The following is a 26,286-nucleotide window of genomic DNA, read 5'->3' on the forward strand; positions in this document are numbered from 1 at the left end:
CCTCCTGAATAAAGGCCAAAAACATATTCAAGCATCTCTGCTTCAGTGAAACCCAAGAGGACTGGATGATAGCTTATATGATGCCTTTTTCCTCTAAACCACTAGACTGTGCACACTGGGAGACTGTAACTGTTACATACTGTTAGTACAGCTCAGTGTTACTGTTATATACCGTGAGTACAGCTCAGTGTTACTGTTATATACCGTTAGTACAGCTCAGTGTTACTGTTATATACCGTGAGTACAGCTCAGTGTTACTGTTATATACCGTGAGTACAGCTCAGTGTTACTGTTATACAGCGTTAGTACAGCTCAGTGTTATTGTTATATACCGTTAGTACAGCTCAGTGTTACTGTTATATACCGTGAGTACAGCTCAGTGTTATTGTTATATACCGTTAGTACAGCTCAGTGTTACTGTTATATACCGTGAGTACAGCTCAGTGTTATTGTTATATACCATTAGTACAGCTCAGTGTTACTGTTATATACCGTGAGTACAGCTCAGTGTTACTGTTATATATCGTTAGTACAGCTCAGTGTTACTGTTATACAGCGTTAGTACACAGCTCAGTGTTTCTGTTATAAACCATTAGTACAGCTCAGTGTTATTGTTATATACCATTGTTACAGCTCAGTGTTACTGTTATATACTGTTAGTACAGCTCAGTGTCACTGTTATACCGTTAGTATAGCTCAGTGTTAATGGTATATACTGTTAGTACAGCTCAGTGGTAATGTTATATACCGTTAGTACAGCTCAGTGTTATTGTTATATAACGTTAGACAGCTCAGTGTTACTATTATACCATTAGTACAGCTCAGTGTTAATGTTATATACTGTTAGTACAGCTCAGTGTTATTGTTAAATACTGTTAGTACAGCCCAGTGTTACTGTTATTTAACATTAGTACAGTTCAGTGTGAGTTTTATATGCTGTTATTACACCTCAGTGTTATTGTTATATACCGTTAGTACAGCTCAGTGTTACTGTTATATACTGTGAGTACAGCTCAGTGTTACTGTTATACACCGTTAGTACAGCTCAGTGTTACTGTTATACACCGTTAGTACAGCTCAGTGTTACTGTTATACACCGTTAGTACAGCTGAGTGGTACTGCTAAATACAATAAGTACAGCTCAGTGTTACGGTTATACACCATTAGTACAGCTCAGTGTTAATGTTATATATTGTTAGTACAGCTCAGTGATTCTGTTATACACCGTTAGTACAGCTCAGTGTTACTGTTATACACCGTTAGTACAGCTGAGTGGTACTGCTAAATACAATAAGTACAGCTCAGTGTTACTGTTATACACCGTTAGTACAGCTCAGTGTTAATGTTATATATTGTTAGTACAGCTCAGTGTTTCTGTTATATACCGTTAGTACAGCTCAGTGTTATTGTTATATACCATTGTTACAGCTCAGTGTTAATGTTATAGACCGTTAGTACAGCTCAGTGTCACTGTTATATACTGTTAGTACAGCTCAGTGTCACTGTTATACCATTAGTACAGCTCAGTGTTAATGGTATATGCTGTTAGTACAGCTCAGTGTTAATGTTATATACCATTAGTACAGCTCAGTGTTATTGTTATATACCATTAGACAGCTCAGTGTTACTGTTATAGCATTAGTACAGCTCAGTGTTAATGTTATATACTGTTAGTACAGCACAGTGTTACTGTTATATACCGTTAGGACAGCTCAGTGTTACTGTTATATACCATTAGTACAGCACAGTGTTACTGTTATATACCATTAGTGTAGCTCAGTGTTTCTGTTATATACTGTTAGTATAGCACAGTGTTATTGTTATATATCGTTACTATAGCACAGTGTTATTGTTATATACCGTTAGTACAGCTCAGTGTTTCTGTTATATATCGTTACTATAGCACAGTGTTATTGTTATATACCGTTAATACAGCTCAGTGTTATTGTTATATACCGTTAGTACAGCTCAGTGTTACTGTTATATACCGTTAGTACAGCTCAGTGTTATCGTTATATAACATTAGTACAGCTCAGTGTTAATGTTATATACCGTTAGTACAACTCAGTGTTACTGTTATATACCGTTAGTACAGCTCAGTGTTATCGTTATATAACATTAGTACAGCTCAGTGTTATTGTTATATACCGTTAGTACAGCTCAGTGTTAATGTTATATACTGTTAGTACAACTCAGTGTTACTGTTATATACCGTTAGTACAGCTCAGTGTTATCGTTATATAACATTAGTACAGCTCAGTGTTATTGTTATATACCTTTAGTACAGCACAGTGTTATTGTTATATACCGTTAATACAGCTCAGTGTTTCTGTTATATACCGTTAGTACAGCTCAGTGTTTCTGTTATATACCGTTAGTACAGCTCAGTGTTAATGTTATATACCGTTAGTACAGCTCAGTGTTATCGTTATATAACATTAGTACAGCTTAGTGTTAATGTTGTATACCGTCAGTATAGCTCAGTGTTTCTGTTATATACCGTTAGTACAGCTCAGTGTTTCTGTTATATACCGTTAGTACAGCTCAGTGTTACTGTTATATACCGTTAGTACAACTCAGTGTTATCGTTATATAACATTAGTACAGCTTAGTGTTAATGTTGTATACCGTCAGTATAGCTCAGTGTTTCTGTTATATACTGTCAGTATAGCTCAGTGTTTCTGTTATATACCGTTAGTACAGCACAGTGTTACTGTTATATACCGTTAGTACAGCTCAGTGTTATTGTTATATACCGTTAGTACAGCACAGTGTTTCTGTTATATACCGTTAGTACAGCTTAGTGTTAATGTTGTATACCGTCAGTATAGCTCAGTGTTTCTGTTATATACCGTCAGTATAGCTCAGTGTTTCTGTTATATACCGTTAGTACAGCACAGTGTTACTGTTATATACCATTAGTACAGCTCAGTGTTACTGTTATATACCGTTAGTACAGCACAGTGTTACTGTTATATACTGTTAGTACAGCTCAGTGTTATTGTTATATAACATTAGTACAGCTCAGTGTTACTGTTATATAACATTAGTACAGCTCAGTGTTAATGTTATATACCGTTAGTACATCTCAGTGTTAATGTTATATACTGTTAGTACAGCTCAGTGTTATTGTTATATAACATTAGTACTGCTCAGTGTTAATGTTATATGCTGTTAGTACAACTCAGTGTTACTCTTATATACTGTTAGAACAGCTCAGTGTTTTTGGCACCAAGCCCATACATCTGATGGCATGGGGACTTTGAAGACATTCCTCAGTGGATATAAATAGTGTATTTATTTCTCAGACAATAGAACCAAGATAACTTCCCTCTCCCTGACCACATTCTGCGTTTCTCATAGAGGAATAGCGCAATGTCTCACGTACAAGGAACCCAAGGTCTGTTTTTTTGTTTTTTTTGTTCTAGAACTACACAGCTGATTCAAGTAATCAACTCATCATCAATCTTTGATTTATTTGAATCAGCTGTGTCGTGCTAGGGCAAAAACCTAAATGTGCACCCCTTGGAGTCCCAAGGACCGAGTTTGGGAAACCTTGGCCTATAACACTGCATTTGGACTTACATCCTCTTTGTCATGACCGATGTGACCCAGGTCAAGTGTAATAAGTTCTGATCAGCTATCTATAGAACAGAGGTTCTATATGTGGCCTGTCTGGGAATTAAAACCACAGCCTTGGAGTGGCTAGCCCATTTCCTCCAAATGGAATTTATCAGTCTCCGCATCTCCATTTGTTTAACCCTTCTCTCTTTGTGATGTGTGCATGATATGACAACATTCGTTTTCAGTCCCCAGATTAGCCACATCTGGAGATGTGAATCACATCTTCCTTGACATCACTGTCATGTGGCTCACGTCTGCAACATGGCCAGTTGTGGATTCATTTGTCATGCTATAAACGCCTGAGGCTTTGCGGTTGGAAAATGTTTTAAAAAAGGTAGATGAACAGTTGTAATCCAAAGCAGAGGCATTCAGCCTACTGTTTAATTAGACTAAGCCATTTAAGCCTTATATTGCAATATCATACAGAACAAAGAGGATTAAGGATTTAAGCTTGGTAAGGGACGTTAAGCCATTGTTGAACCAATACACAGTGGTTCCATGTCACTGGAGGTCTGCCTGCGCACAAAGCCGATGACAATCAAAACACAGAAGAGGAAGTAGTAGACCAACTAAAACGTGTTTAATCTAATATTTTCCTCACTTCCTTTCTCACACACACAAATGCACACACGCTATATTTTGGAAAAATGTTAGATTATAATTACGATACAAGACGTCTCAAACCATAGGTAAATTCTCATGATCTTCCTTTCTCATTAGGATAAAATAATATAAGCAAGTGTAAAGTGTGATCGATCTGCCTGTTTACATACATTGTCTACAAGTATCTAAAAGAGGCACACTCATGGTGGTTTTGTAAACCATAGAATATGCCATGCCAATGCATTCCTCACACAGCATAGTGCCAGCAGTGTAGAGTGTATGTTTCAGCCCCATGGACAGCAGTGCCTGGGTTTTGGGGGTTCAGCAATGAGGTAGACCTGAGGTCCACTCAAACCCGTCTGACAGAAGTTGTAATCAATAACATTTTAGATTTTTTTTAAATAGACTGAAAACTACATCTAATTATGAGGGTGCAGTGAGATCCCCGATGGGTTGGACAATACTCTTCTCGTCAATCATCTTGAAAAAACTTCTGTAAATCAACCAATCTGTCGTTAACACAATGGAAAGGTCAAATGCTGTATTATCTAAATGTTGAAAGCGCGTGGGCGACGGAGAGAAACAACATGGTGCAGTTTGAGGCTATGTGGCGGATCGTGATGTGGGCGCTGGAGATGGGGGTGTGAGCAGGTGGGTCTGGGCAGGGGTGTTTTGGATGTGTGCATCGCTATGTTGTTGTTTGTATGTGTATGTTTTGTATTGTTTAAAAAAATACAGAAATAAAATCTTTACATTTTGATACCTCTGTCAAACTCGACCAAGCAATTGCAGTCATTTGTAATCATTTAGGATTGGCTACTCATCAAAAGTAGACACTACACCGCTGTTCTGACTCTCATTCCTTATTGACGACAGTGCGATGAATGATTCATGTTTAGATTCTAAAACACCCAGCGCCCCACACAGCTTTATCAGCTCTGCAATCTGGGTTCATGACATCATTTTTACTCTGAACTAAATTATAATTTTTTTTTATCTAGATGGGACATAAAATATTAATTACAGTACAGAAAAGAACGGGTTGTACAAAGGTGCTGGAATTATTATGCTTTGGCCTACATACCTTAGCTACATCACTGAATATTAAATGAATTCTTAACTTTGAAAGCAGGGGACAATATGATTCAGTAGTCATATTAAAGCATCTATGACAATATATATATTTTACTTTTGTTTAATACATCCTATTCCCTCTGTACATTGTTTCTAATATTCACATATTGGTGCACAACACGAGATATTTTGATATGATATCATCATATTATTTACATATAAAAGTTCATTTTGAAACTAATAGTCATTCAGAGGTGTAGGGCTGAGCGCTGGATACGATGAGTAGTGAAGCACAGTCAATCAGTCATGGCGATCAAAGTGACCCTTCTTTTCAAGTGGCATTAGTGCGTTTTGAAGTCCGGCAAACTATTTTCTTAAATGCCTTACGGAAATCCCTGTTGAAAATGGTATATATGATAGGGTTCACGGAGCTGTTACAGTAACCAATCCAGAAGAAGGTGTTGAAGAGCGCACCGGGGATGTAGCAGCTCTCCCTGCAGATTGCGTGCAGGCTATATGTGAAGAAGAAGGGGAACCAGCAGAGCACAAACACCCCCATCACCACGGCGAGCACGAACGTGAATCGCTTCTCACGCATCTGGGCCACTTTGGTCTTGGACGAGGCCGCCGCAAGGTGCTGCCGCTGGGCTGCCAGGGCGGGGTTGGCATTTTTAGGGTCTTGGAAAAGCTGCGTGGCGCGCGCCGAGGCCCAAGATAGGCGGCAGCTCTGGCGTGGGCAGCAGTCCGAGCCCTCCACCTTCATTCGCTTGGAGAAGCGGTGGTTACTGGGTTTGTCCGATGCACAGCAGCTCTCCTCCAGGTCGATATCATCCAGCTCCTCCTGCCTGTGGTGGTCCTCTGAGCTCTGGCTACTGGGGCTCTCTATCTCCATCCGCTCCTTCCTCATGAAGCACGTCTCTGACTGGGAGGGCTGCCTCTCCAGGCCATTCTTAGCCACGAACACTGTGGAAGAGCGCTGCTTGGCCACTTTATAGATCTTACAGTAGACTAGGATCATGATGAGGCCCGGGGCAAAGAAGGACACGAGGCAAGAGGACAGGATGTACCAGGTCTCGTTGTTTAACAGACACTCGTGCTCATCATGCTTGGTCATGATAAGAGGCGGAAAGGAGATGACGGCGGAGATGACCCACACCATGGCTATCATGGACTTGATACGCTTGGGGGTCCGCTTCAGATTATAGCTCACTGCCTTGGTGACGGACCAGTAGCGGTCCAGACTGATGGCGCACAGGTGGACTATAGACGAGGTGCAGAAGAGTACATCCAGTGCCAGATAAAAGGCGCACCAGGGGCTCCCAAAGTACCAGTAACCCATGACCTCATTGGCAAGGGAGAACGGGATGACCAGTGTGGCTACGAGGATGTCCGCGCATGCCAGGGACACCAGGAAAAGGTTCTGGGGCGCGCGGAGAGCCCTGCTGGTGAGCACGGCCACGATGACCAGCACGTTACCAACGATGGTGACCAGAATGATCACGGTGACCAGCAGTATGATGAGCGCAGAGCCCAGCTCCGTGTGCGGGAGAGGTCTCGGTGCGCTCGAGGAGTTGGCATCCTGCAAGGTGTTGTAGGTAACGGTGATAAACTTGGCTACATCCATCATAAATGCATCTTCTCCTGAGTTATTTATAGCGTGCGCCTTTCCACCCCCAAACAGCTTAACTTGGATGCATTCAATTGTTGATCAAGTCATTAGTCTTAAAGCATTTAATCAATGGAGACACGCTGTACACTAGGTTGTGTGATCAGGGAACAGATATAGCCTAGAGCACATAGGTCAAATACGTGAGGACCCTCAGCGTCCTGGCGAGCTGCCCTCATCTTCAGTTCCATAGAGGAGGGTCCGCAACAGCTCCGTGCTTGGTAACAGCTCCGTGCTCGGTAACAGCTCCGTGCTCAGTAACAGCTCCCTGCTCTGTACTCACAGCGTATTGAGTAAGTTTTTTCCACTATGAAGTCCGGAATCCAAATGAGTAAGTCTCCATATTAGGGTGATATTCCAGCAGCATCAAAACATTTTGTTTCCGTTATCTCTCTGTCGGTCTCGTGCGCAGTGCTGTATGTTGTTCTGTTAAAAGAGTGTCCTCCGTGAAGCACAAGGGGCAGCGCGCGTTGCGAGATGGAGACACTTCTCGTGGTATATGTGTGCATGCAGGAGTGAAGTGGGTGATATCACTCCTAAGACCAACCCATCTCCAAGCTTAGCGAGACAGAAAGAGAGAGAGAGAGAGAGAGAGAGAGAGAGAGAGAGAGAGAGAGAGAGAGAGAGATAGACAGAGAGAGAGAGAGAGAGAGAGAGAGAGAGAGAGAGAGAGAGAGAGAGAGGTCCGACCGTCTGAGTTTACTTTGGATAAGGAACAGTTGAAGGGAGACTGCTCCTAGAATGACCTAATTGGTTCTTTATTCAGCTCTCATGCACAGAAAGAAAGCCATTACAGCCCACCTACAGATGGTAATGGAAGTTGATTCATAAACATAAGAATAATTTAACCATCAACTGTTATTAGCATCCATTATTTCATTTTGATAACAAATGGAGAACAGCATGAATGGCATGTTGGTATGCTGGTATGTTGACTTGAGGTGAGGTTCATGACTGGAAAGTGAGATCATTTAAGCAGGAGACAATGTGTCTGCTGACTGGATCATATGATGGTATGGTGTGTAAGGTTCAAGGCATAGCAGCTTCAGGGCCAGACAATGGACTATGTTTAGGATCATTATCTACATGATGATGATAGTAGGAGATTAGGGACAAACAAATAAGGACTAAACAGTTTTTACAATGTCACAGGTTTTTAAAATGCTTTCATAGTGTTCGTTTTCACTACTTGAACTTCAGTCATCATGCAATGCTGAGCTGATAATAAAGAGATGGAAACTGAACCAGTAACTTAGCTATGTTTTGAATAAGGATGTTTCAATTTACAGAGAAAAGCATGCCTAATTTGTCCTATCAGTGATGACATGTTGTGCACTCTACATTCACCTCTCTCTTTCTCCCATATTACACAATGAGACGGAAATGACAGAATACCTGTCTGTCTGTTCCTCAGACCACATTTGCTGCAGGGGCAGAGTGACGTAACAGACAGAGTGCTATGTTCAGCTGTGCTGTGTAGAGCTGAGGATAAAGCTATTTACCCCACAGAGGCGTGGAGACACGTGGACGGAGCAGACAGAGCTATGACGGCCACCCAGGATAACAGGGAAAAGCAAGGCTGATTGCAATTCGACAAAACGCAGCTCGGCTCTGATCACGTTGCTGCAGATCTATGATTGAGTCATTCTAGGTTTGCCACAAATATCCAGGGCACTCCATTTGCTAAATAAACAGGGTGTGCAGACAGGAGGTGTGAGTGTGTTCTTATCTGAGTGCAGTGTTGTGTGTATTACTCAGAGTGGGTGTGTGTGCTTTACCGGGGGGGGTCTAAGCTGTAGCTTCCAGTGAATGCTGAGAGGTTCTCCTCACCTAAAGGGGGACTGTCAAAGTGGATCAGAGCGAGGTCTGGTGATGCAGATATACACCCTAGTTCTCCACCTGTAATACAGACACAGCCCCAGCCCCACCTCAGCTCACCTCTGCTCCAGTCCAGTCATTATCAGGAGAACATGCTTTTTGAGATAGCAGAAGAGCAGAAAAATATTTCAGACAACACCAGAACATTTCACACAACACCAAAACATTTCAGACAACACCAAAACATTTCAGACAACCCCAAAACATTTCAGACAACACCAGAACATTTCACACAACACCAAAACATTTCACACAACACCAAAACATTTCACACATCACCAAAACATTTCAGACAACACCAAAACATTTCACACAACACCAAAACATTTCAGACAACACCAAAACATTTCACACAACACCAAAACATTTCACACAACACCAAAACATTTCACACAACACCAAAACATTTCACACAACACCAAAACATTTCACACAACACCAAAACATTTCAGACAACACCAAAACATTTCACACAACACCAAAACATTTCACACAACACCAAAACATTTCACACAACACCAAAACATTTCAGACAACACCAAAACATTTCAGACAACACCAAAACATTTCACACAACACCAAAACATTTCACACAACACCAAAACATTTCAAAACACAACACCAAAACATTTCACACAACACCAAAACATTTCACACAACACCAGAACATTTCAGACAACACCAAAACATTTCACACATCACCAAAACATTTCACACATCACCAAAACATTTCACACAACACCAAAACATTTCAGACAACACCAAAACATTTCAGACAACACCAGAACATTTCACACAACACCAGAACATTTCACACAACACCAGAACATTTTTAACTCATCCAGTTGTAAGGTTATTTTTAACCTTGATGATGTGAAAGACCAAAGGGAGAATTAAGAGCAATTTTATAATTGGTATCATGTAAAGTATGTGACTTCAATAAAGGCTTTGTTGTTGTGGTTTGAATAATTGTAGGCATAACCGGCATCAACTTTCCCCCCCATAAGGAGATGCAGTCCTGTACTGTGTTGTCTTCAGTATTCAGGTGCTGGCACAGTCTAGATAAAGAAAAATAGCACTCCCATTTATCTAGGTCTGATGAAAAAACACAAACACTGGCATTACTTCAGCAATCTCCTCAACAGCACAGAAAAGGTTTAAGGCAGCGTCAGGACAATCATCAACTACATTCAAAGAAATGTGGTTTACAGTGAATATCAGTTTTGACGGTGCCACACAGAAGAGGGTGAAAAGTTTCAACCACTGCTGTACTGGCGAGGCCAAGGTGTGACTAGGGTGGGCATTCTATGTTCCTTTTTCTATGTTTTTGTATTTCTTTGTTTTAGGCCAGGTCAGCCTGACCTCCGGTTATCACCCCGAGAGTAATGGGCAGGTAGAGAGAGTGAACCAGGAGGTGGGTAGGTTTCTGCGGTCGTCTTGCCAGGACCGGACAGGGGAGTGGGCGAGATGGCCCAAAACTCACTATGCCACTCTTCTACTAACGTGTCCCCATTTCAGTGCGTGTTGGGGTACCAGCCGGTCCTGGCACCATGGCATCCGAGCCAGACCGAGGCTCCTGCGGTGGAGGAGTGGGTGCAGCGCTCCAAGGAGACCTGGAGGGCCGTCCAGGAATCCCTCCAACAAGCCAGTGGACGGCAGAAGAGGAGTGCTGACCGCCACCGCAGTGAGGCCCCCGTGTTTGAACAGGGGGACAGGGTCTGGCACTCGACCTGAAACCTACCCCTTCGCTTGCCCTGCCGTAAGCTGGGGCCGCAGTGTGTAGGTCCCTTCAAAGTCCTGTGGAGAATAAACAAGGTGTGTTATCGATTACAATCCCTCGTTTCATGTGTCTCTCCTCAGGCCAGTGGTAGCTTGTCCCCTGCAGGACGGTGAGGTGCCGGAGGTCCCTCCTTCCCCTCTGGACATCGAGGGGTCCCCGGCGATACGGGCCATTCTGGACTCGAGACGCCGGGTGAGGGACCTGCAGTACCTCGTGGACTGGGAGGGGTACGGTCCGGAAGAAAGGTGCTGGGTACCAGTGGGGGACATTTTGGATCCGTCGATGTTGAGAGATTTCCATCGCCTCCATCCGGATCGCCCTGCGCCTCGCCCTCCGGGTCGACCTCGAGGCCGGTGTCAGCGCGCTGCGGGAGCGCTCGCCGGTCGTCGTCACCGGCCTACTAGCTGCCACTGATTCTTTCCTCCCCCTCCTTGTCTGTTTTTTGGTTACACCTGTTGTGTATTTGCTGATTAGTTGGGATATATTAGCCAGCTGGCCCGCCTGCCTGCTCTTTGTGCGGGATTGTTTTGTGTAACTTGTGTGCACGTCTGTGGGTTACGTGTTTCCCATTTTGTGGGTTTTGCTGGACAGTTTAAGTCCCCATGTTTGGGGCGTTTGTTTTGTTGTACGCCCTGTGTTTTCGTGGGGTTGGCTTATGTTCGCCGTTTTGTGCATTAAATTAGCACTGCCCTGAACTCTCTGCTTCCTGCGCCTGACTTCTCACCCACTATACCCAGAACGTTACAGCTGCACCTAGAACACATCTTCAAAATATGTGTGTGCAACCAATAAAATTTGATTTGATTTAAGCATTCAAAACTAGAAGTCAAAGTCAGGGTTGCTGTGCCTGATCTTGACATCAGTGTTTGATCTAGACTTCAGTGTCTGATCTAGACTTCAGTGTCTGAACTAGACTTCAGTGTCTGATCTAGACTTCAGTGTCTGATATAGACTTCAGTGTCTGGTCTAGACTTCAGTGTCTGATCTAGACATCAGTGTCTGATCTAGACTTCAGTGTCTGATCTAGACATCAGTGTCTGATCTAGACATCAGTGTCTGATCTAGACTTCAGTGTCTGATCTAGACTTCAGTGTCTGATCTAGACTTCAGTGTCTGATCTAGACATCAGTGTCTGATCTAGACATCAGTGTCTGATCTAGACTTCAGTGTCTTATCTAGACTTCAGTGTCTGATCTAGACTTCAGTGTCTGATCTAGACTTCAGTGTCTGATCAGTGTCTGATCTAGACATCAGTGTCTGATCTAGACATCAGTGTCTGATCTTGACATCAGTGTCTGATCTAGACTTCAGTGTCTGATCTAGACTTCAGTGTCGGAGACTACAGGTTGGGGGTTTCATGACAGTTGTAAACACTTCCTCCACATACACACACACTCACTCACTCACTCACTCACTCACTCACTCACTCACTCACTCACTCACTCACTCACTCACTCACTCACTCACTCACTCACTCACTCACTCACTCACAAGCCTACATCCCAGCCCCTTCAAGCAATCCCTATTCCAAGTTGTGAAACAACACCACACATCCTGCTGGTTGGGCTCCAGCTTCCTGCTGTGATGTTATCAACACACCTAATTAGAGGGGGATGTGCATCACAGCCCCGTCCTGACTCCCATCCCTGTCCTGACTCCCATCCCTGTCCTGACTCCCATCCCTGCCCTGACTCCCAGCCCTGCCCTGACTCCCATCCCCGTCCTGACTCCCATCCCCGTCCTGACTCCCATCCCCGTCCTGACTCCCATCCCCGTCCTGACTCCCATCCCTGCCCTGACTCCCATCCCTGTCCTGACTCCCATCCCTGTCCTGACTCCCATCCCTGTCCTGACTCCCATCCCCGTCCTGACTCCCATCCCCATCCTGACTCCCATCCTGACTGCCAGCCCCGTCCTGACTCCCATCCCATCCTGACTCCCATCCCTGTCCTGACTGCCAGCCCTGCCCTGACTCCCATCCCTGTCCTGACTCCCATCCCTGTCCTGACTCCCATCCCTATCCTGACTCCCATCCCTGTCCTGACTCCCATCCCCGTCCTGACTCCCATCCCTGCCCTGACTCCCAGCCCTGCCCTGACTCCCATCCCTGTCCTGACTCCCATCCCCGTCCTGACTCCCATCCCCGTCCTGACTCCCATCCCTGTCCTGACTTCCATCACTGTCCTGACTGCCAGCCCTGCCCTGACTCCCATCCCTGTCCTGACTCCCATCCCTGTCCTGACTCTCATCCCTGTCCTGACTGCCAGCCCTGTCTTGACTCCCATCCCTGTCCTGACTTCCAGCCCTGTCCTGACTCCCATCCCTGTCCTGACTCCCATCCCTGTCCTGACTGCCAGCCCTGTCCTGACTCCCATCCCTGTCCTGACTGCCAGCCCTGTCCTGACTCCCATCCCTGTCCTGACTCCCATCCCTGTCCTGACTGCCAGCCCTGTCCTGACTCCCATCCCTGTCCTGACTCCCATCCCTGCCCTGACTCCCATCCCTGTCCTGACTCCCATCCCTGTCCTGACTCCCATCCCTGCCCTGACTCCCATCCCTGTCCTGACTCCCATCCCTGTCCTGACTCCCATCCCTGCCCTGACTCCCATCCCTGTCCTGACTCCCATCCCTGTCCTGACTCCCATCCCTGTCCTGACTCCCATCCCTGTCCTGACTCCCATCCCTGCCCTGACTCCCATCCCTGTCCTGACTCCCATCCCTGTCCTGACTCCCATACCAGCGACCTGACACCCCATAACACAGTTCAACCTCTCACTTCCCATCTCACTCCCAAGATTTCAACTCTCACCTACCACCACCACAATTTTGTCTGTCAGCAGCAAACACACACACACACAAACACTGTGTCCGTTGGTCACTTATCTGTGTGAGTGTGCCGATATTGCATGATCGTCCATGTGTGTGTTTGTGTGTGTGTGTGTGCATGCATGTGTGTGTGTGTGTGTGTGTGTGTGTGTGTGTGTGTGTGTGTGTGTGTGTGTGTGTGTGTGTGTGTGTGTGTGTGTGTGTGTGTGTGTGTGTGTGTGTGTGTGTGTGTGCACGTGTGTGTGTGTGCACGTGTGATCGTCCATGTGTGTGAGAGTCACAGCCCTTTCCTCTTACACCAAAACAACAACAGTTTCAGTTTAGTGTGTGTTTGTTTGTATGCAGGGCAGATGGCAGCTCTGGATACATACATGACTACTGACCTTTATTTAGCCCAAAATAAAGGACAACATTTACCTCAGATTGTGTGCACCTTCGGACAAACTGTACTGGAACATCCAAGCTATACCATGGCAAATTAAGTTCTGGGTAAAAGGTCAAACGTCTGGGATAATTCCCTGATGTGAAATGTACCTAGCGCTGTGTGGATAGAGTAGGTTGAGACCAGGTCATTTCTCTTGGGGGGGGGGGGGTATTGGGCCTCAGCCAGATGACAATAAACATGTGGCTAATTGCCTCGGGCTAAAATACCTGGCGTAGTAATGAAAGCCAAACACGGTCTATTAGGCAGCAGCAGCCATCTGTTGTATCGACTGAAGGGTTGGGAGAGGGTGATAAATGGGAAATCAATGGAGTTGTTGGTGACGTTTCACTGATTTGATGCTCAAATTAGGATGATACAGCAGTTTCTTTTCACTGTTCTGTTCGATTGGTACTAAGCACCGATCTCCAATTCATAGGTCGTACAGGCTGTTATAACTATGTTGTTATAGGCTGCTATTGTCTTTGTCTAGGGTCGTAGGATGTTATTATCTTTGCCTAGGGTCGTTGGATGTTATTATCTTTGTCTCGGGTCGTAGATGTTATTATCTTTTTCAAGTGAAATGAGTCTAAAAGTTTATTTAAAACACTAACCTCACAGACCTCAATTTGGAGTGAACATACTGACAAAGCACTTTCATTTAATAATCCTTTGTGCTTTCTCTCCGCAGACTTAGAATTAAAACTCACTACGCCACTCTTTTGTTGCAAAACCTTGATCATGTCTTAGAATAAAGATTCAATACAGTGTGTTCTGTGTGCTTTTAAGATATACTTCTTAATCAAAGGGGATTGAGGCTTTAGGCCTACACTCTCTATTGCTGTCAAAAAGTTACTTTAACTTTCTGTGGTGAAAAAAATGTTTTAAAATGTGTCGTTATCAATAAAATGTCACAATAAGTTGCAGAGCATTCTATTTGCCTTCTGGCGGCAAGGAGACCCAGCTCCGCTAAAACCATTGACAACGGTGTGCCGTTTTCAAGGAATTGTTAAATAAATGTTAACAATTTGGTTGTAATATCATCAAGTCTTGAAGAGCATAGTCAGAACTACAAATTTTTGATTATTCCTATAATAGCACAAGGAGAGACCCAAACACAGACACAGGAGGCAGATGGTTGCGCTCCAATATTTATTATAACTAAAGGGGTAGTCAAAAGGCAGGACGAGGACAGGCGAGAGTTCATAAACCAGGTCAGAGTCCAAAAAAGTTCAAGGGGATAGGCAGGCTCGAGGTCAGAACAGGCAGAGTGGTCAGGCGGGCGGATTCTGCGTCAGGACAGGCAAGGGTAAAAACCGGGAGGGCTAGGAAAAAACAGAGATTGGGGAAAATAAGAGCTAGGAAAACCGTTGGTAGACTTGGCAAAACAAGACGAACTGGCCCAGAGAGACAGGAAACACAGGGATAAATACACCGGGGACTAATGGGGAAAACAGGGGACACCTGGAGGTGGGTGAAGACAATTACAAAGACAGGTGAAACAGATCAGGTGTGACAATTCCATGCAAAACAATTGCACACATTTAGCTCTGTCATCCGAGTTACACAGCAAGTAGGCCTAACTTCAAGCTTTTCATGATTAGTAAACATCAATTGATCATGTCATTTCAGATAAGTGAGGGTTGCCTCATGATATCTCTCATTATTGGCCACCATTAATTGTATATTTGATTGGTATGAAAAAAAATGAACTATACCTGACAAGTATGAGTGGTTTAGGTTCATTTCCCATCCTTTGTTGGGTCTGCCTGTCAAGCAGCAGAAGAGCGCATTTGCCAATGTAACGTTACTGTTGGCTGATAATGTTTACTTTGCAAGTTACCGGTAGAAACTTTGTACAGTTGGCTTAAAATAGTGGTAAGTAGACCTAATGTACTTTTTTCTCAAACCAAAGTAGGCCTACCTAGTGACGTTAGCTAACATTATCCCTTTTTGAACATTGTTTTTAAGAGTATTTAATCACGATTGCTGCTGACAGACATGATAAGTTATTTTGATTAATGGAATTGGCTAGCTAGCTAACAACAGATCACGTCAATATGACTAGTTAACAAGCTAACTTTCAGGGGACAAACTAGTTGGCTATATACAAATATTGTTTGATTTGATTGCCATCTATAGTGGTGATGACAATAGTCTGACTGACAACGTTACCAGGGCGATGTCAAGCTCTTTCTAAAAGCCTAATCTTTGATGAGGCAACTCTTCTTGCCTCCCAGCAGCCAACACTATTGTGACGTTGAATTCCATGTTCAATCACATGTAAGCCTCAAGGCTTTGTAATGGGCAGCTCCCATGTCTGTCATGTCGAGTGGTTGTGAAGCCAATTCATTTACTTTTGACTTTGGTCAGAGCTACATATTTTAGATTTGTCGCATTCCTGCCACAACCTGGTACAGTGCATTCAGAAAGTATTCACACCCCTTGACCCCCCCCAAAAAAAATAATAAATAAAAATAATAATAAATTGCGTTACAGACTTAATTTAAAATTGACATTATTTGCCACTGGTCTGCAAACAATACCCCTTAATGTCAAAGTGGAATTATGTTTTCAGACATTTTTACAAATTAATTAAAAATGGAAAGTTTACTTGAGTCAATAAGTGTTCAACCCCTTTGATATGGCAAGCTTAAATACGTTCAGGAGTAAAAATGTGCTTAAGGAGTCACATAATAAGTTGCATGGACTAGTGTTCAACATGATTTTTGAATGACTACCTCATCTCTGTACCCCACACATACAGGTAAGGTCCCTCAGTGGAACAGTGAATTTCAAACCCAGATTCACCCACAAGGTTGAGGTTAACCAATGCCACGCAAAGAAGAGCACCTATTGGTAGATGGGTACAAAGAAAAAAGCAGACAACAAATATCCCTATGAGCATGGTGAAGTTATTACTTACACTTTGGATGGTGTATCAATACACCATGTCACTATAAATATACAGGTGTCCTTCCTAACTCGGAGAGGAAGGAAACCGGTCCGGGATTTCGCCCTGAGGACAATGGACACTTTAAAACAGTTACAGAGTGGCTGTGATAGGAGAAAACTGAGGATGGATCAACTGGATGAACTACACCGCAGTTACTCCGTAATACTAACCTTATTGACAGAGTGAAAATATCCAAACAATGCATATTGTTTGCAACAAGGCGCTATAGTTGTAAGTCAAAAAATGTGGCAAAGCAATTTACTTTTTGCCCTAAATCCAAAGTGTTATGTTTGTGTCACGTTCTGACCTTTATTTCCTTTGTTTTGTCATTATTTAGTATGGCCAGGGCGTGAGTTGGGTGGGCAGTCTGTTTGTTTTTCTATGATTTGGGTATTTCTATGTTTCGGCCTAGTATGGTTCTCAATCAGAGGCAGGTGTCATTAGTTGTCTCTGCTTGAGAATCATACTTAGGTAGCCTAGGGTGTCACTGTGTGTTTGTGGGTGATTGTTCCTGTCTCTGTGTTTTGCACCAGATAGGAGTGTTTTAGGTTTTCGCACGTTTGTTGTTTTGTTAGTTTATTCGTGTACAGTTTCTTTATTAAAGTACAATGAATAACAACCACGCTGCATTTTGGTCCGCCTCTACTTCACCTAAAGAAAACTGTTACAGAATCACCCACCAACCAAGGACCAAGCGGCGTGGTAAAAGACAGCGACGACAGCAGCAGCAGCAGCAACAACAGCGGCCAGCATCACAGGACTCCTGGACATGGGAGGAGATACTGAACGGAGAGGGACCCTGGGCACAGGCTGGGGAATATCGACGCCCCAAAGCAGAGCTGGAGGCAGCGAAAGCTGAGCGGCGGCGATATGAGGAGGCAGCACGGCAGTGCGACAGGTACGAGAGGCAGCCCCCAAAATATTTTTTGGGGGGGTAGACGAGGTGTGGTACTAAGCCAGGTAGCAGACCTGCGCTCACTCCTCGTGCTTATAATAAGCAGCACATTACTGGTCAGGCACCGTATTATGCGGTTAAGCGCACGGTGTCGCCAGTACGTGCCCATAGCCCGGTGCGCTATAGGGCAGCCCCCCGAAAGTGCCATGCGAGTGTGGGCATCGAGCCAGGGCGTATGGTGCCTGCTCAGCGGGTCTGGTCGCCGGTACGCAGTTTTGGTCCAGGGTATCCTGCGCAGGCTCTGCGTGCTGTGTCTCCGGGGAGCTGGGAGGGTGCAGTGCGTCCTCTGCCTGCGCTCCGCTCGTGCCGGGCAAATGTGGGAGTGGAGCCTAAGGGAGAGGTGCATGTAGTAAGCACTAGATCTCCCGTGCTTACCCACAGCCCGGTTCAACCTGTGCCTGCACTCTGGAGGATCCGGGCTAGAGTAGTTGTCCAGCCTGGGGAAGTGGTGCCAAGGTTGCGCACCAGAGCAACAGTGCTCCCCCACAGCCCGGTCCTTCAGGTGCCTCCTCCTAACACCAAGCCTCCTGAAGGTCTCCCCAGCCTGGTGGTTCCTGTGGCAGCCCCACGCACCAGGCTGTCTCTCTGTCTCCTCCCTGCAGGTGCTCCCGCCTGTCCGGCGCTGCTGCCGGAGTCTCCCGCCTGTCCGGCGCTGCTGCCGGAGTCTCCCGCCTGTCCGGCGCTGCTGCCGGAGTCTCCCACCTGTCCGGCGCTGCTGCCGGAGTCTCCCACCTGTCCGGCGCTGCTGCCGGAGTCTCCCGCCTGTCTGGCGCTGCTGCCGGAGTCTCCCGCCTGTCCGGCGCTGCTGCCGGAGTCTCCCGCCTGTCCGGCGCTGCTGCCGGAGCCCCTCAGCTCAGAGGCGCCAGAGCCCCTCAGCCCAGAGGCGCCAGGGCCCCTGCCCCTCTGTCCCGAGCTGCCCCTCTGTCCAGTGGGGTCATTGAGAAGGGTGGCCATGGTTAGAAAGCCACGAAGGCGGACAATAAGGCAGACTAAGACAATGGTGAAGTGTGGTCCGCGTCCCGCGCCAGAGCCGCCACCGCGGACAGACGCCCACCCAGACCCTCCCCTATAGGTTAAGGTTTTGCGGCCGGAGTCCGCACCTTTTGGGGGGGGGGTACTGTCACTTTCTGACCTTTATTTCCTTTGTTTTGTCATTATTTAGTATGGTCAGGGCGTGAGTTGGGTGGGCAGTCTATGTTTGTTTTTCTATGATTTGGGTATTTCTATGTTTCGGCCTAGTATGGTTCTCAATCAGAGGCAGGTGTCATTAGTTGTCTCTGATTGAGAATCATACTTAGGTAGCCTGGGTGTCACTGTGTGTTTGTGGTTGATTGTTCCTGTCTCTATGTTTTGCACCAGATGGGACTGTTTTAGGTTTTCGCACGTTTGTTTTGTTAGTTTATTCGTGTACAGTTTCTTTATTAAAGTACAATGAATAACAACCACGCTGCATTTTGGTCCGCCTCTACTTCACCTAAAGAAAACTGTTACAGTTTGGGGCAAATCCAATACATTGCTGAGTACCACTCTCCATATTTTCAAGCATAGCGGTGGCTATGACTATGGTTATAATCATTAAGAACCGGGGAGTTTTTCAGGATAACAAATAAACGGAATGGAGAGTAAGCACAGGCAAAATCCTTCAGGAAAACCTGGTTCAGTCTGCTTTCCACCAGACCCTGGGAGATTAATTCACCTTTCAGCAGGACAACAACCTGAAACACAAGGCCAAATCTACACTAGTTGCTTACCAAGAAGACTGTGAATGTTCCTGAGTGGTGAAGTTACAGTTTTGATTTATATCTACTTGAAAATCCAAGGTAAATCTGAAAATACTCATAGCTGTAATCACTGCCAAAGGTGATTTGATAAAGTATTGACACAGGGGTATGAATACTTACGTAAATGAGATATTTCTGTATTTAATTTTCAATCAATTTGCTAATATTTCTAAAAACATGTTTTCACTTTGTCATTATGGGGTACTGTGTGTAGATGCATGAGAAAATACATCTCAATCAATCAAATGTATTTATAAAGCCCTTTTTACATCAGCCGATGTCACAATGTGCTATACAGAAACCCAGCCTAAAATCCCAAACAGAAATTGAATCAATTTTGAATTCAGGCTGTAACACAACAAAATAAGGAATAAGTCAAGGGGTATGAATACTTTCTGAAGGCACTGCATTTGGCCCAGCCATTCCTGGATTTTACGGAGCAGACTTGCGAAATTCGAGGCATCCATCTGAATCTCTACCTGGTGCCAAGTGTTCATTAGCACATTCATCTCATTTGACGTTTGGCCTCTTTCCCTGTTATTTTTGTGTCAGGCGGCGGTGAGTTTGATTGTGGCTTCTATTATCGCAGAAAACATCTCCCCTAAATATCCACGAGCGCTTGTTTACCTTGGTGCGAACGCCGCTCTCCTTGATACTCCAGATCATTTAGCAAATCAAAAAATTGGAGAGATGGAGCAATCATTGTGTCATTTTTTGCAGCTTAATTTCACAGCATGATTCATTTATCCTTGTCCTTCCAATTAGTTGAACTTCAACTCTTTCTTTATCCACCCAACAGAGGCAACAGTTTTTAAAGTAAACATTTCTTCCCTAAAAAAGTAAAGTAAGATATGAAACCTCTATCACACTTACAATGGACATTATTCCATTACATAATTTAGTTTGGGAACTTAAATGGCTCCACTCTTCTAACAAAGTAACATAACATCCCACTCTCAATCTTTAAGTTAAAGGGTTTCCAACAACACAGTTTGAGGCTTTATATCCCTTTAAATCTCAGTTTGCGTATCATTACGTGTCATTTCCTCTCAGTCAGAAGTTGCCGCTCGTCAGACGCTTGTCATACACTGTGGACAGTGTCAGGTGGGTAGCGTTGGGCAGCCTAGTGTGTGACTCACTAGAGCCCTGGTCAGCCATCAACACTTCCTGCCTCTGCCTCTGGCATGCTATACCACTCAGATGGACCATGATTAGGGGATATTAAGCGCCAGAAAGTGGGGCCACTAGCAGAGCAGAGCAGGGGGTGTTCATGACAGAGCATGGCAGGATGCATGACAGGTGTGTTGTGGTTCCAGGCTGCTGGCTCTTTTAGTCTGTACTGGATCGTATAGCTGGCGGATGGGGATCGGAGACGGGTTGGATTTTGTGGAGTTAGGTAAGTATAAGGGTTTGTACTCTCTCCATCCATCCATCCATCCATCCATCCAGGCCATCTGGCCCAGCTTGTCAAGCACTTAGCTCTTATCCCGGCCACAGCACTCACTGGTAATGACACAGGATCGCTCATTGTCAGCCTAACAGTCATCACTGTACCAATACCAGTGGTCACAGGTGCACCACTCCAAAATGCCACTCCGACCTTGGCCAGAACAGCATCAGTGACAGGCCAACAGCCACGTCTGAGGATCAGGCAGGCAGGCAGGCAGGCAGGCAGGCAGGCAGGCAGGCAGGCAAACCGATTTGTTCTCTGTTTGCACAAGGATGACCTTTGATTCATTTTAGAGTTATTTAGCTTTCATAATTCTAAGTTAGAGTTGTTATTCTGTTGCATTCATTGTTGAATGATGCTGGAAGCACATTTTGTATTGTTTCTGTGAGCATCCAACAACAATATCTAAAACAGACACAAAGGGGAATATTGCCTTGTTGAATATTTAATAACACCCTTCATTTTTACAGCAATGTCAAAAACTCATAGAACCCAATTCATCTGTGTTATGAGAATGTATGGCCAAAGACCAAACAGTAAGTCATCCATCATTGATAATAACAATGCACAGAGGATATGGCCTTATGGGTCAGCAGAGTTGGGAAGTGCTACAGTAAGCAAAGTCTCCTGTTTGTTCATCTTTATTTTTCACCTACTGCTGTATTCATTAAAAACTGCCCAAAGGTATCTAAAAGGGCTTGGCACATTAATCCAGAGTTTAAATATCCCAGATGTAGGTTCCAACTTAATCAATACACTCATATAGACTTACAAAACTTCTACACCCACATAAAGAATATTACAGTTTACTATAGAATACTATAGTACTTTCTTATAGTACTTATAGTATTCTGTGATAATCAATAGTACTGTATACTGTAGAATGCTATACCCCACGATCATGTGTAGTACTTACTATAGAATTGTATAGTGTGCTGTAGAATACTGCACACTAATTTTATAAAGATAAAACATAAACACTATAGTAAAAAGTACAGTAATGTCCCCAAAAACACTACAATAAACACTGCAGTATACTACGGTAATGTCCCCAAAAACACTACAGTAAATTCTACAGTATACTACAGTAAAGTCAGCAAAAGCACTTCAGTAAATACTATAATAAAGTCTGTAAAAACAGGTATTTATAAAATAGTACGCTATAGTATTTTTTCAAGTAGGCACAAGTTAATTTATAGAACAGATAGAGAGGGTTGGCTGAGAGTACAGTATGTACAGGGCCTTTGGAAAGTAATCAGACCCATTGAATTTTTCCACATTTTGTTAGATGTCACAACTTCCTCCGAAGTAGACTCCTCTCCTTGTTCGGGCGGCGTTCGGCGGTCGACGTCACCGGCTTTCGAGCCATCGCCGCTCCATTTTTCATTTATCCATTTGTTTTGTCTTGTTCCCTGCACACCTGGTTTTCATTCCCCAATCACACTACATGTATTTACTCCTCTGTTCCCCCTCATGTCTTTGTGTGAAAATGTTTGTGTGTTACGTGTTTTTGTACGCACTGGGCTTGCATGCGTTTTTTCCTGTGTTATTTCACGAAGCCTGTTTGTATTGTTATACATTTGATGTTTTGTGACTGTTTTTGCACGCTTTACACTTTGCCTTGTTGGCTGGCGTTTTTTTTTTGACGCAGCTGCGTCCGTCTGTATCTCTCTCCTGCCAAAATAAAGTGTGCGCCTGTTCACAATTCTCTGCTCTCCTGTACCTGACTTCACCACAAGTAAGCACATGCCTGACATTAGATTACGTCCTTTATTCTAAAATCGCTTAAATTGTTTGTTTTCCCCTCATCAATCTACACAAAATAGCCCATAATGACAAAGCAAAAACAGTTTTTAGAAATGTTTGCTAATTTATAAAAAAATATATTAAAAAATGAAATATAACATTTACATAAGTATTCAGACCCTTTATTCAGTACTTTGTTGAAGCACCTTTGGCAGCGATTACAGCCTTGAGTCTTCTTGGGTATGATGCTACAATCTTGGCACACCTGTATTTGGAGAGTTTCTCCTATTCTTCTCTGCAGACCCTCTCGAGCTCTGTCAGGTTGGATGGGGAGTGTTGCCGCACACCTATTTTCAGGTCTCTCCAGAGATGTTCGATCGGGTTCAAGTCCGGGCTCTGGCTGGGCCACTCAAGGACATTCAGAGACTCATGGTCTGAGAGTTTCTCATGGTCTGAGAGTCTTTAGAGTCTTTACTCCAAGCGGGCTGTCATGTGCCTTTTACTGAGGAATGGCTTCCGTCTGGCCACTCTAAAATAAAGGTCTGATTGGTGGAGTGCTGCAGAGATGGTTGTCCTTCTGGAAGGTTCTCCCATCTCCACAGAGGAACTCTAGAGCTCTGTCAGAGTGACCATCGGGTTCTTGGTCACCTCCCTGACCAAGGCCCTTCTCCCCTGTTTGCTCAGTTTGGCAAACTTCTACCATTTAAGAATGATGGAGGCCACTGTGCTCACGGGGACCTTCAATGCTGCAAAAATGTTTTGATGCTCTTCCCCAGAACTGTGCCTCGACACATCTGTCTCGAAGCTCTTTGGTAATTCCTTCGACCTCAATGGCTGGGTTTGGACACACCTACTCATTCAAGGGTTTTTCTTTATTTGTACTTTTTCCATATCGTAGAATAATAGTGAATACATCAAACTATGAAATAACACATATGGAATCATGTAGTAACCAAAAAAGTGTTAAACAATTCAGAATAGATTTTAGATTTTAGATTCTTCAAAGGAGCCACCCTTTGCCTTGATGACAGCTTTGTACACTCTTGGCTTTCTCTCAACCAGCTTCACCTGGAATGCTTTTCCAAAAGTGTTGAAGGAATTCCCCCATATGTTGAGCATTTGTTGGCTGCTTTTCCTTCACTCTGTGGTCCAACTCATCCCAAACCATCTCATTTGGGTTGAAGTCGGGTGACTGTGCAGGCCAGGTCATCTGATGCGGCACTCCATAACTCTCCTTCTTGGTCAAATAGCCCTTACCCAGCCTGGTGGTGTGTTGAGTCATTGTCCCAGATGGGGTGGCGTATTGCTGCAGAATGCTGTGGTAGCCATGCTGGTTAAGTGTGCCTTGAATTCTAAATAAATCACAGTGTCACCAGCAAAGCACACTCAAACCATCACACCTCTTCCTCCATGCTTCACGGTGGGAATCACACATGCAGAAATCATCTGTTCACCTACTCTGCATCTCACAAATACATGGCGGTTGGAATCAAAAATCTCAAATTTGGACTCATCAGACCAAAGGTCAGATTTCCACCAGTCTAATGTCCATTGCTCATGTTTCTTGGCCCAAGCAAGTCTCTTCTTATTATTGGTGTCCTTTAGTAGTGGTTTCTTTGCAGCAATTCTATAATGAACGCCTGATTCACGCAGTCTCCTCTAAACAGTTGATGTTAATGTGTCTGATACTTGAACTCTGTGAAGCATTTATTTGGGCTGCAATTTATGAGGCTAGTAACTAATGAACTTGTCTTCTGCAGCAGAGGTAACTCTGGGTCTTTCCTTCATAGTGCTTGATGGTTTAATGCGACTGCACTTGAAGAAACTTTCAAAGTTCTTGAAAGTTTCCGCATTGACTGACCTTCATGTCTTAAAGAAATGATGGACTGTCGTTTCTCTTTTCTTATTTTGTACCCAGCATCCTCTGGGCTTCTTATCTCCAACCTTAACCACCTCCCCTCCTGTCAACTGGACACTGCTACTGTCTGAATAGGGAGGACAACACAGGGATATATTGTCTTTAGAACCACAGTCAAATGGAGGTTGACTATGAAGTGAACTACAAAAATAGGTTGGCATTCCAAGATAAAGATTAATAAAGTTGTGTTTCAATCAATTGTGAGTGTATATTTTGATTTCCTTTTTATGTTGTAACATTATTATTTATATTTTTGCATTTCAAAACATACACATACAAACGACAACCTCACACAGACATCAAGTACATCACCCCTTCCCAGACCCACCTGCTCACACCCCCATCTCCAGCGCCCGCATCACGATCCGCCACATGGCCTCAAACTGCACCATGTTGTTTCTCTCCGTCGCCCACGTGCTTTCAACATTTAGATAATACAGCATTTGACCTTTCCATTGTGTTAATGACAGATTGGTTGATTTACAGTTTGCAAGTATATGTTTTTTAAGATGACAAAAGTATCATACAACCTATTGGTTATCTCACTACACCCCCATATGCCATGTCTTGAAATATGCAGATAGATTAAAAGTAAGTTTACATTGTAATACTTCTGACAACACCATGACTTTTGGACTTCATAGCATTCTGTTATGAGAATTTCGTTATCGATGTTCATAAACTTCAATTAATCTAGTCTGCAACCCAGAGTTTGTAAGATTCTGGTTGAATGAAACAGACGAGTCCCAGTTTACAATAGTCAAAATGTTTATTTACGGGAGCACTCTGAAGTCCATTATACAAAGACATCCATTTTATACCATGCTCCTTAATTACGCACATACTTTCTCACAAACAGTAGATATCCTACGCACATTCATACACACGAACAGTAGGTGAGTATTATCCTTCTCCAGAGTTCTCACCATTGGGTATCACTACCCAGCCGACAGTACCATTCCCACGAGATTAGGGAAACCTTGTGAAGTACTCCCTGTAATATCATAAGTTTCTCAGAGTTCTAGCCAGGTCGGTTCAAACACAGTTTAATTGTTAGAAAGAGGAGGAAGGGAAGCGCTACTAAGGTACTGTCACGCCCTGGTCTTAGTATTTCGTGTTTTCTTTATTTATTTGGTCAGGCCAGGGTGTGACATGGGTTTTGTCTTGGCGTTTTTCGTACGTATTGGGATTGTGGCTTAGTGGGGTTTTCTAGCATAGTCTATGGCTGTCTGGAGTGGTTCTCAATCAGAGGCAGGTTTTTATCGTTGTCTCTGATTGGGAACCATATTTAGGCAGCCATATTCTTTGAGTGTTTCGTGGGTGATTGTTCCTGTCTCTGTGTTTGTTGTCACCAGATAGGCTGTATAGGTTTTCACGTTACGTTTGTTGTTTTTGTATTGTTCGTTTTTTCATCGTCATTAAACATGTATCAAGAATACCACGCTGCATTTTGGTCCGACTCTCCTTCACCGCAAGAAAACCGTAACAGCATCACCCACCACAACAGGACCAAGCGGCGTGGTGACAGGCAGCGGCAGCAGGAGCAGCGAAAGGAGGAATGGACATGGGAAGACGTTTTGGAAGGCAAGGGTTGTTACACTTGGGAGG

At 44.2% G+C, this 26,286-nt stretch overlaps 1 protein-coding gene across 1 annotated transcript; it reads right to left on the reverse strand.

The window, feature by feature from the left end:
* Positions 1-3,798: 3,798 nt before the first annotated feature.
* LOC112256085 (alpha-2Db adrenergic receptor) lies at positions 3,799-7,508 on the reverse strand. Its single transcript, XM_024429059.2, has one exon. The coding sequence runs from the start codon at positions 6,926-6,928 to the stop codon at positions 5,633-5,635; it is 1,296 nt and encodes a 431-aa protein (XP_024284827.1). The 5' UTR covers positions 6,929-7,508; the 3' UTR covers positions 3,799-5,632.
* Positions 7,509-26,286: the final 18,778 nt, after the last annotated feature.

Source organism: Oncorhynchus tshawytscha, linkage group LG08 (assembly GCF_018296145.1).
Source record: "Oncorhynchus tshawytscha isolate Ot180627B linkage group LG08, Otsh_v2.0, whole genome shotgun sequence".
In the NCBI taxonomy this organism is placed as follows: Eukaryota; Metazoa; Chordata; class Actinopteri; order Salmoniformes; family Salmonidae; genus Oncorhynchus; species Oncorhynchus tshawytscha.

Bases quoted from the DNA above. Each gene is read 5' to 3' on its own strand.
- LOC112256085 (XM_024429059.2), bottom strand. From the start codon at position 6,928: ATGATGGATGTAGCCAAGTTTATCACCGTTACCTACAACACCTTGCAG.